We start from the raw sequence: 11,382 nt of genomic DNA on the forward strand, positions 1-11,382 counted from the left end.
GGGGCGTGAGGGGCTGCTGGGGTTGCGGGGGCAGAGGCCATGGGCACCCCGGGGGACCTCTGCTCCCCCACCTCATCTCTGTCTCTTGCGGGCGCAGACCGAGGCTTCGACCTCGCGTTCAGGACGGCGGACGACCCCGGCCTGTCTCTCATCAAGTACGGCGAGTTCCTGTACGATAACCTCATCATCTTCTCGCCCTCCATAGAAGGTGAGGGGAGCTCTCGGTGCCGCCCCTGCTGTTCCGCGGGTCGCTCGTCTCCGGCGTGCTGCTGGGGCCAGGCTCTGACTGCACCTGTTTCGCGGCTGGAGAGAGACCTGCCTAGCGCCTAAACACAAACACGGGGTGGGGGACCAGCTGTGGAGCCGCGTTACGTGGCCTGTGGGTCTCGGCGCCGACCCCTCGCGCTGGCCTTCGCCCCCACGTGCTGGGCTCAGGCTGGTCGCTGCGCTCCTGGCACTGGGGTGTTTGATCCCACAAGGCTCCTCGTCTAGGTCGTGTGGTCCGCTTGGGATGCTCCCTTTCTGTAGAGGAGGTAATTCACAGGGCTGTGCGGGAAGAAGTCACTTTAATGATACGTGGGATCCCTTTTAAATCATTACAGCTGACTTGTATATGTTCGTTTGTTCTATTCTGAACCCCAGAGTTTTTTCCCCTTGTTCCTTAAATGCTCGTCTTTCTCTTTAGCTGCCCTTCCTTAGTCAAGAGAAGAGCGTTTTCACTGTGTCCTACCTTGCAGAGGTGCAAGCTTCTCTAACTGATATGCCTTACCAGTATGTCTGGGTTATTGTCGCTAAACTGAAATTTAAAAATTAACTTGGAAGTTTTTGGAGAATAGAACGAATGAGTTTTTTACTTGCGGTTTCCCAGCGCAGAGAAGAAGTTAGATTTGCGTTTGCTGACAGCTCACGAGTGTTGTCTTACTGGTTCCTCACTATACTCTTGAAAATTTACAATTTCTATGCAAATGGATTAAAACACAGAGTGGTATTTTGGGATGAGGTGGGCGGAAGAAAGCTTGAAATATGTCCCGAGTGCTTTTAATGGTTATTTCTCTGCAGCCGATGTTGACTAGCTAGTTCCCTGCCTTCGGGCTGAAGCCAAGTCCACTGTCTTCCCTACCGCTCTGGCACAACTTCCTTATCAGTCTCCCTCAGCACCCTTGTACCTCTTTCTCCTTCCCTGGTCCAAACAATGATAAAGTATCATGCTGTCATTTGCTGGACTCACAAGTGACTGGCATTTGTCTCTTAAGATTTTGGAGGAAATATCAATGTGGAGACCATCACAGCTTTCATCGATGGAGGCGGAAGCGTCCTTGTGGCTGCCAGCTCAGACATTGGTCAGTAAGAATGACACATTAAATGAATTGGTATAAACTATGGCTTTGCTTTCTGCAGCTGCATAACAGAAGTGCTCTAGACATGAAAGCATCAGCTTTCTGGACGCAGGGTGGTGGTTCAAGTTTTCCTTGACATGAGAGCTCTTAGCCCTCTGGCTGCAGCCTTCTCGTAACAAAGAACTACAAAGCGCTTCTGTTCCTGTTAGGCAGATGGGAAAACTGTGGCACGGGAGGCCAGATGATTTACCCAAAGACTTTGGAACAAGTTGGTAGTGATCAAAGTTTTTATTAAAAAAGCTTTAATTGTATTTTTCAAATGAAAGTTGGGTGCAGAGGTGTGTCGTGAGTGCCTCCAGCTAGCTGTAAAATGTTCAGTTTGCAGCACCAGCGTCTGCTACTTCTATTTTAATTACCTTTAGTTTTCTTTTGAGCCTTTTTGTAAATAGTGTAGAAATAGCAACCCGTCTTTGTTCTTTTAGGTGACCCTCTGCGAGAACTGGGCAGTGAGTGTGGAATAGAGTTTGATGAGGAGCGGACAGCCGTGATTGACCATCACAACTACGATGTCTCAGACCCAGGCCAGGTGAGTCTTTGCCAGATTCTTTGGGTGTGTCCACTCCTTTGGAAACGCGTTGTAACTGCACAAGTTACTGGGAAATGTTTGCTTTTTGTTGGAGGGAAAAGGAGGTTTTTGGTTAGTTGTAAAGAAGAATCTTTCCCATCTTCCTCTTGCCTTCACCCCTTGTCCATGCTCTCTCCCAAGACTATCTTACATACCTGCTTTGAGTATTATTGAATTATACAGGCTATAAGGTGCATCTCTACGCTTCCAACTGAATCGGATGTATAAACTTTTGTGAGTAAGAGTTCTTTTCATCAGATGCACAATACTTTCTCTGTTGAATAAATCCTTTTTAAGTGTAAAACCTGTTTTGATATTAACTGTTCGTTTAACTACTGAAATGCTAACTTCTGCATTTGCTGTGAATTGCAGCTTCCATCCTAAAGCAGTTTGACACACACAAATAAAATTTAGCCCTCTAATAAACAAGAGACATCATTCAGCATTTTAGCATGTAATAAAATGTAAAACTGAGAAAACTGGGTGACTGTTCAGTTACATGTAACTTACCTGCCTGACTAGTAGAACATACCAAACTTAGCTTATGGGCTGTAGTTGTAAGCTAATATTTAATGGCTACCAGCCTCTGAGAATCAGCTTTTTTTTTAAAGGAAATTAACTATAAAAGGTAAGCATGCAGAATAAGATTAATCAGCTGTTTAAATTATGATACTGCTCAGTCCGTGCTGACCATTCTTACCATCTTCATTCTCTTGCCCAGTGTCACAAATTGTTTCTGACCAAAAGGGGAAGATGACTGTCAAGTCAATTAATGCTACTTCTAAGCACCAGAAAGAAAGCAGCAAAGTGTCATGAGGTGCTGTGTTGTGCAGTCACTAGCCACAAAGTGCCTGCAGCAGGACAGAACAAGCTGTAATGAAGTGGCCTATCAGCTAGCAAAAGTGGGCTTAACAGTTCCTAGTGTTCTGTAGAAGCATGTAAAAGCTTTAATGAAAGTCTCTTCTGTCTCTTCCCTAAAGCACACGCTCATTGTTGCAGACTCTGAAAATCTTCTGAAGGCTCCTACAATAGTGGGGAAGAGTCCATTAAACCCCATTCTTTTCCGAGGAGTTGGGTAAGCGAACTATAAGGCTTTTGCTATTATCATACTCTATAAACTAATTTTTAACTTGTATTAGCATGTGATCATTGAAACAGAGCTCTTATTCTGTGTTGCTTTCTACTGTTTACTCTAGTTTCCCTAACTGTGAACAAAGAATACAAATTCTTTCATTTCCACATAGTCCAGTTTGTGTGTAAAGATTCTGTTTGAATTTAAAACAAAAACCCTCTAATCCTAGACTCTGTAAAAGGTGATTCTTGAATGCTGTCAGGTCAAACCCTGATGGGGGTGGGGTGTGTGTGAAACAACTCAGCACTTACATTAGTTTTAAAAGAAACGAACAAGTCAGTTTGGCTTACTGAGGATTTAATTTGAAATTAGTGGAAGTTTTGCCACTAGCTGTATCAGGAACTGAATCAATATCATTATTCTCAAGCTCTGAATTGTGTGTTTGTGGAGTTTAATCAGAACTTGAGGAGCATGCACTATCTTCTTGAAAGAGGTGTTTCTAGTTGAAATATCTTCCTGTTACTTCCCCTATTTCACTCCCCACAGGATGGTGGCTGATCCTGATAACCCTCTGGTACTGGATATCCTAACTGGCTCTTCTACCTCATACTCCTTCTTCCCTGACAAGCCCATCAACCAGGTATGTTCAATTACCTTTTGTCCAGTTTCTTTTATGTGGTTATATTCATTCCTCTTGGTTCAGTAGTTTAAAATTGATCAAGAGATACAACACTTGCACTGAGGTACAGGGGAATTCAACATCTGTAATCTCATGGCACTGCTCCGTATTGCATTCTCATACTTTCTTGGAAATCTTTTATCTGCGGTTTTGTTATAAACTGGATCCAAATAGAAAAAGCTGGATGAGATCACAAGTCTTAATATTGATTACAGCAAAATAGATTCCAAAAAATAGTCGTCTTTCAAGGGAACTGAGATAAAAATAGTGAGGCGGAAACAAAGGCTCCCAATCCATTGCTGCTTTGGCAGACCAGGGATTTGGAACACATTGCTTCTAGGCTGCTGGGTCAGTGCAGTGCAGGCTGATGATACTCCAGCCTTGTTGCTACATTGCAGTTTGTTTGACCAGTGTGAAATGAGGTATTTCTAGTAAGGATCAATTGGCTATGGAGACTGGACTAACCCATCCTCACCAACATTCTTCTATTTAGTTTTGAAGCTGTAGTAGACAAAGGGTTTAAAAAAAAAAAAAAAGCAATAGGTAATACATTCTGGATGCTCTAGTGTCTCAGCATGTGGTGAAGTCTCATGCTTCAATTAACCTGAGTAGTTGACAGCGTCTCAACTTACTGACACAACAATTCAGAGGAAAAAGGATACTTGAGGGTTGACATGAGTAGGACTTAACTGACAGGAAACTAGTTTGATTTCTGCTTGTTTACTATGACATTTCATAATAGTTATTTGAACAGGCAGATGCTTTTCTTTAAGACAGTGATATTGCAACGAGAGTGCCGTGAGATTTTTTTTTTTTTTTTTTTTTTTCCAAGGGTGCTGCACAGTATTAGTACCATTAGGTGTGCAGACATGATTCACGAGAGAAATCCAGATTGCAAATAGGAACCCATCACAATAAAACGTTCTGATCAGTTGTGGTCTTTCTGAGTAAACTTATTCTATTATTTTTCTGCGCTCAAAGTGAGTGAAAACTAAGACTTGACATTTTCTGAGGGGTGCCTTGAATCTTAAAAGGTTGAAAACTGCTCCCTTTAAGAAATATTTTCTAATCCTTGAAAGCCTAATTTGGATTGTGTTTAGCTGCAGCCACACCATAGTATTTCTACTAAAGACATTGCAGTGGTGTTTGACTTGACTGGTAACTGTTTAACTGACCTGACTATTAACTGTTTAACCCCTATGGTGAATGTGTCAGGCAACTACATTGTTTGCTTAAAAAGCAGCTTAAAGCAGTGTGCAAAGGTGAGCTTTTGGCTAGTTTGCTTTAATACACATTTTTGTTATTGCTTTGCCTTTCTATATCTGGTTCCTCTAATGCCTTGTGTTTCCTCTTTACATTATAAGAAAGGGCTCTTGTTATGCCTGCAGCGCCTGCTGCTTCAGATGCCTCAACTGAAATCAGAACCTTATGTGCTACTATAATGCAAATAAGCATTTAGCTTGATCAAAGCAAAATGAATTATTTAAATCTATTCTTATCCTGTCTTTTCCATTTTAGTATCCTCATGCTGTCGGGAAGAACACCCTTTTGATTGCTGGTCTCCAGGCCAGGAACAATGCCCGTGTTGTCTTCAGTGGATCCTTGGATTTTTTCAGTGATGCTTTCTTTAACTCTGCTGTGCAGAAAGCTATGCCTGGCTCTAAGAGGTATACTAACTTAATATCCTCCATGGGCACTTGGAGCTGTTCTCTCTGAGTGGTTCTAATAGCTGTTTGATCAGAGAAACTGGGAGATTGGAACCAATTGTCTCTAACAAGAATATAAGATACACTAACATTGTGCACTTAACTCCCTTAAGTGCTACATTACTCCCTTTGCTATATAAGCTTTATGATAACCCATTTTCTTTCAGCCTTGGAGTAAATTCTTGAGCTGTCTAAACAATATGATGTTGTCCTTACCTTATATTAAGAAGGGAAGAAGCAACTGCTCAGTTCAGAGATGCTGAAAAAAAAAAAAAGATTCATAATGTTGTAGATATGGTTGTCTTAAAATGTTGTGCAATATTATACTCTGAACATCAGTAATCCCATCAGCAATTAGGCTGGGAATCTTCTCAGTTAAGAGGCATTAAAACATATCGCTGGATTAAGTGATTACTCAGTAGTAAGTAGACTGTTAGGGTGTATAGAATAATTTGTGAAGTAAAGTAGTCATTTAAGATGAGGGCCTATCTGATATGGTCCTTTGCCCTTCTAGAAGAAATCTGCTTGGAAAAACATTCTCTTATATATAAATCCAGGCCAGCTTTGTTGCTTTCAGCTCCAGTAATAACTTGCCTGTGTGAATGGCACTCTGTGCAGTGGCTGTCATCATGCCTCATTCTCAACCTCTTGCTATATACATAGGTACTCCCAGACTGGTAACTATGAGTTGGCAGTTGCCTTGTCCCGCTGGGTATTCAAGGAAGAGGGTGTGCTGCGGGTTGGAGAAGTGTCTCACCATCGTGTGGGAGAGATTGCACCACCTAATGCCTACACTGTCACTGACCTTGTGGTAAGACTGTCTGCAGAGAGATGTACTGGACTTTTATAGAGCAGATGAACTTTTATTCTTCAGGCTAAGAGAAATGTGGAAGCAGGCTTTTTTTTCCCCCCACTAGGACTGAGACCCAGAGCTGCAAAAACTACAGCGTAAAAATCGCTGTGAGGAATGCTCGGGGGGGGAGAGAAATAGAATCATTTGGGGGCTTTCTCCCTTCAATTTTAATTGGTTCTAGATAGCTGTAGGTATTGAAAGCTCTTGATGTGTAATCTCTCTAATTTTGAGGATAGCATCTGCTACACCTTTGGACCCTGTTTAGCAGTACATGTCGGAGTTTGTCCATCTTGGCTCATATGAGAACATCATGAAATATTAAATGGCATCAGCAGCCAGCTCTGGAGAAGCCCTTGACTTGTTCTAAGTATTACCCAAGCCTGTTGAACAGGTGATCCCACTTGTTTTCTTTCAGAGTACTTCTCTACAAGTACTTGAGGCAGTCAGAGCATGTTCTGGAATTTTGACTTCACACAGTGTCGTTAAATAATGGAGATTGGCATCAGTTTTCAAAGTAAAAATGAATAGTACACGCCAGGAAGTTAAAAATGCCTTCCTGCTCTGTGTAGAAATTGCAGCTATAAAACTTGTGGTAGGAGTGGGGGAAAAGCTTTTAACCATGGCACACTTGCCAAGCTTTAAATGTGGCATGTTTAAAGGGAAGTCTGCTCCACACTGAGTATACCTACCAAAGGCTTGTTGGTGCAGTGAAGTTCCTGCACGGCAAGACAGAGTGCAGCATTACAAGCACATTAGCTCCAAAGTGAAATGGCTTTCAGATATCCCTGTTAGTGAAATGCAGTACATACCTCTTCTGTTCAGAAACTTTGTCCTGTAGGTCTTTGTTAATGCAGCACTGGCCTGTGTGTTTCAGGAGTACAGCATTGTGATTGAGAAACTCTCTGATGGCAAGTGGGTTCCCTTTGATGGAGACGATATTCAGCTGGAATTTGTTCGCATTGACCCATTTGTCAGGACTTTTCTGAAGAGAAATGGTGAGCCTTGGGTTGCCTTGGACGAGCGAACATTTCCAGCCTTAGGGATTTAAAACCTATTGATAGTGACAAAACTGGGCATGTCCTCTCTCTCCTCTTGCCATGGAAACGTATCTCACTAATAGTACGATTAGTTGGAACAAAGGCTATTCTGAGATAATGTATGGAATAGCCACAGACGGCATGTCTGACTACAAGAAGGAAGGGTTTGCTTTGCATTGCTTTGCTGCAGAGCTGTTCCATTAGCAGGAGCAACTAGATTCCAGAGGACTAACGCCGCAAAATGGGTTTGGGGAGAGGGAGGTGCAGGGCCATGAGGTGGAAGGGAACTGAGAAAAGAATTCCCAAATGAGAATTTTTTTTATTTTTTACTTTTACCTTTGGTCTATTTACTGAGTTATTTACATGACCTTTTTTTCTCTTTCCAAGGTGGCAAGTACAGTGTACAGTTCAAACTGCCAGATGTCTATGGAGTTTTTCAGTTTAAAGTAGATTATAATAGACTGGGATATACCCATTTATACTCCTCTACTCAGGTAAATACAGTAAAAAATTCTCTTCTTTGGATGTGTGTTGTGGGGGCTGGAAATTATAATTCCAATTATAATTATTGGAACCTGGCTGAAAAGGGTCTACAGTACCCTGAGTGGGGGAATCATGCCAAGAGGTTTGTAAATGATTACATGCTAGCATGAGGTCCTGCATGTAAACTGAAGGATGTCCTCTTTTGTCTGTCTTCTGCTCCCAGGTGTCTGTGCGTCCCCTGCAGCACACGCAGTACGAGCGTTTTATCCCCTCCGCATACCCGTATTATGCCAGTGCCTTTTCCATGATGGTAGGCCTCTTCTTGTTCAGCATCGTCTTTTTGCACATGAAAGAGAAGGAGAAATCTGACTGATCTCCCAGCAGGGGAAGAACCTTTGCCCAAGTCACTGCCTCCAGATGCAGCCAGGTGGCATGCAGGACACTGTAAATGTTGTTTGAGGATGAGACTCCTCAACTGGTAAGGGCCAGATGAGCATGGGGACTTTTTAAGACTAGGGGCTAGCAAGAAAGAGGGAGTAAAATTTTATGTTTGAGGGGACTCCACTGAGCTGTAAATGATCAATATGTATTGAAATACAGTGACAGTTTGAATATTGGCATTTCATGACAATTTGTAAGGAACTATTTCTTGGCTTGATTTTATTTTGGGGGTTTTTTCCTACCCCCTATTGGAATGGCTTTTGACTAAAGATTTTTTTTTTCCCCCTTCCCCTGCCCCCAAAAATAAAGACTTGCTCCCCTCACTTTCTGAGTTGTTTGGCTTTCTCATAAGTGGTTTTCTAAAAGAACACAAGGTACTTTTAAACTGCATGTGGCCGGGTTTATTAATTAAACTGCAGAACAGGCTATAACGCTTATGATGGAGACAGTGCTCCTGGCACAAAAGCCTTCATAAATAAGGGTTTGCAGTGAAAAGTCTCAGTAATTCAGCGTAGGCCCTTCAGGATGCTAAATTAGTGTATTAGCCACTTGGGTCCTGACTCCTCAGTCTACAAAGAGAGAGCATTATGAAAAACCGTAGGGATGTCTCTCTGTAGTAGATGCCTATGTCCAGAGGAGTGAGCTTCCTGTTTTAAGACTTGCTGGTCTGGTCGAAACTTCAAACAATGTAAGGAAATTGCAGAATATCTGCATTCAGGGAGAAGTCTGGTAAAAGTGAAATGGCACAAAAAAAAAAAAGTATGTACTTTTTTTCCTTCCAATGTTCTGGTGTAGAAATGTCTGAGCCCTTGATGTGCACTACAGCATACATCCATCTAGGAGGATCCATAGGACAAGGTATGAACAATCTTCAGTTGCTTCCAGCATTCAGATTTGCAAAAAGAACTAGAGTTAAATGTAGTGGAGTGGAAGGCTCTTAACACTTCTCTGGAGCAGTAGCCCAATGTAATCAAGTAGGGAAAATTAAATTTCTCCTCCCCTAACTCATGTGGATCTCGTAACCAGCATCTAATTCTCCTAAGGGCAGCAGTACAGTATTCACTTTCAGCACTCCTGTGACTGGATGCATTTCTCCCTCCCCATGAGAAATCATCAGTGTTCCTCACCCACTAGTCACGCTCATTTAGCTTCCAGCTACCACAGTGCATGCACACCTCTGTGCACGAATGGAATCTAGCATTCCAGGTAGCTCTTCACTCCCCTTCCTTGAACGATAGGATTTTCAATAATGTATCTGAATTAGGCCAATCTCCAGAGCTTACACTGCCATAATGCCAAATGCCATGACATTTAGCTATGGGAAATAGACAAATAAATCTCTCTCTCATAACTCGGCACGCAGACAGATGACGCCTGTCAGATTTCCATGTTGTGTTACATTGATCCTCCAGGCTGATTATCAGAAATCACACACTATCACAAAATAAGCCAAATTAACAATTCATTTTAACATCCCAACACTACTTCCTTTGCAATCCCTCACAAGGTTTTCTTTTCCAGTAAAGTTGAAGGTCAATTTTTTTTTTCACCTCATTCCTCCCACTCCTGCTCACAACTCCCTTATAAGTTCTTCTGGTGTAGAAAAGAAAGCTCTGAAATGGAAAGCTACCCATTATTCGGAAGAGTAATGTTTTCTACTTGGTTGCTCTGTATGCACAGCCGTTTTGTGTTATCAATGCGGTTTCACCTACAGTTAAAGACCTTCAACACAGCTGCATAGGAGATTGTTATATGGAACAATTTAAATGTCAGTTTATCCCAACTCACAGTACATGTGGGAGAGCAGAGGTACCATACGGACTGAGGTTTCACTGTGGTGCTTTATAGATTTTGATGTAGACAAGGGTTAGTTCTGTTGCATACGTACTTTGAGTATCGCTTGGTGTGACCTTTTATCCTTTGAGAGAATCCCTCTCGGGCAGTTTCAAACTGGCCAGGAATGAACAACCTCCAAACAGAGTATCCATACATCTTTTTGTTATACAGGCAACCCCCGCTTAGCGCTCTTCATTGGATCTGGAAAAACCGAGCGCTAAGCAAAACAGTGTTAAGTGAAACGGATTTTCCCATAGGAATGAACGTAAATAAATATAATTTGTTCCCAGGGGTCCCCACTTGTACTATAAATCCCCTGCTACTACTATAAAATCAATTAATTCAGACATGTAAATGCTTTGTTTAACCCATTGAACTTTGAATTAACGTATAAAATTATAAAATAAAGTAATGAACCGTTTTCACTTTCACTTTTTGCTCTTTCTGCTTTGTTCAGCACTCCGAATCAGGGCTGCCAGGGTTAGTGTCAGGGGATTTTGACGTGCTTGGCAGAGGATCTTTTTTGAGGGGCGGCTGCAGGGGATACCCCCGAGCGTTATAGTGAAACGTTAATTTACAAAACATTACATTGGCAACAGCATTTTGACGGGGACCAGAGGCTGGTCTGCATGCAAGAAAGGCAGCCTTTCGCCTCTTCACTATTCGTTCCCTCCAGGAACAGCGCGCACACCGGCTGCAGAGGCTTCCTCAGCCTGACCATGGGTTTTTAAACCCAAAAACTTGCTAAGAAAAAACTTTCCCAACTATTTAAGTTGGTCTAAAAGACAGGCAGACCAGGTCGTTTGGGTGAATCTTCTGTGTCCTCAGACCCACCCTGCTCCAACCTCCACCCCTGCCGGCAAATTCGGGCATCTCAGCTTTGTAAAATTCCCCAGGGGCCTTGAAACGATTCCAGCGCACGCGGCGTCTAGGAGCGGAGCAGACGGCCTCGAGAAGACCGCTGCGAGTGTCCTGGAAAAAGGCGGTTTAACTGGGAGGCTCGCAACAGGCGTCGGGGTCAGAGACAAAGTGGGTTTGTTGCAAGGCTGCGATGTCTAATAAAACACCCCCTATTTTTTTCCAGTGGATGGGACGGCACTGGTGGGACGCGCCACGGGGGGAAGCATGGTGCTGGGGGGCTGCGAGCGGGGCGGGCAACCTGCGGCCCTGGGGTGGTGGCGGTGGGGACTCAGAGCTGTGCAAAGCGGTCCGGGCCGGCAGGGGGCGCTGTGTCGCAGGCCGGCTTTTGCGACAGCGGGCGGCGCGTTTGCGACAGCGGGCGGCGCTTGGCGGGCGGCGGCGCGTGGCGGCCG

General features: G+C 43.3%; 1 protein-coding gene across 1 annotated transcript; it reads left to right on the forward strand.

The window, feature by feature from the left end:
- Positions 1-6: 6 nt before the first annotated feature.
- DDOST (dolichyl-diphosphooligosaccharide--protein glycosyltransferase non-catalytic subunit) lies at positions 7-8,556 on the forward strand. The gene is made up of 10 exons (XM_006023243.2): positions 7-208; positions 1,254-1,340; positions 1,820-1,923; positions 2,943-3,037; positions 3,581-3,674; positions 5,232-5,380; positions 6,083-6,230; positions 7,147-7,267; positions 7,697-7,803; positions 8,016-8,556. Exons 1-10 carry the CDS (start codon positions 40-42, stop codon positions 8,163-8,165), a joined length of 1,224 nt encoding a protein of 407 aa, XP_006023305.1. The 5' UTR covers positions 7-39; the 3' UTR covers positions 8,166-8,556.
- Positions 8,557-11,382: the final 2,826 nt, after the last annotated feature.

The sequence above is a fragment of the Alligator sinensis genome, unplaced genomic scaffold, assembly GCF_000455745.1.
Source record: "Alligator sinensis unplaced genomic scaffold, ASM45574v1 scaffold512_1, whole genome shotgun sequence".
Lineage (NCBI taxonomy): Eukaryota > Metazoa > Chordata > Crocodylia > Alligatoridae > Alligator > Alligator sinensis.

Bases quoted from the DNA above. Each gene is read 5' to 3' on its own strand.
- DDOST (XM_006023243.2), top strand. From the start codon at position 40: ATGGGCACCCCGGGGGACCTCTGCTCCCCCACCTCATCTCTGTCTCTT. The intron at 209-1,253 runs GTGAGGGGAGCT...TTGTCTCTTAAG, and splicing joins CTTCTCGCCCTCCATAGAAG to ATTTTGGAGGAAATATCAAT. The intron at 6,231-7,146 runs GTAAGACTGTCT...TGTGTGTTTCAG, and splicing joins ACACTGTCACTGACCTTGTG to GAGTACAGCATTGTGATTGA.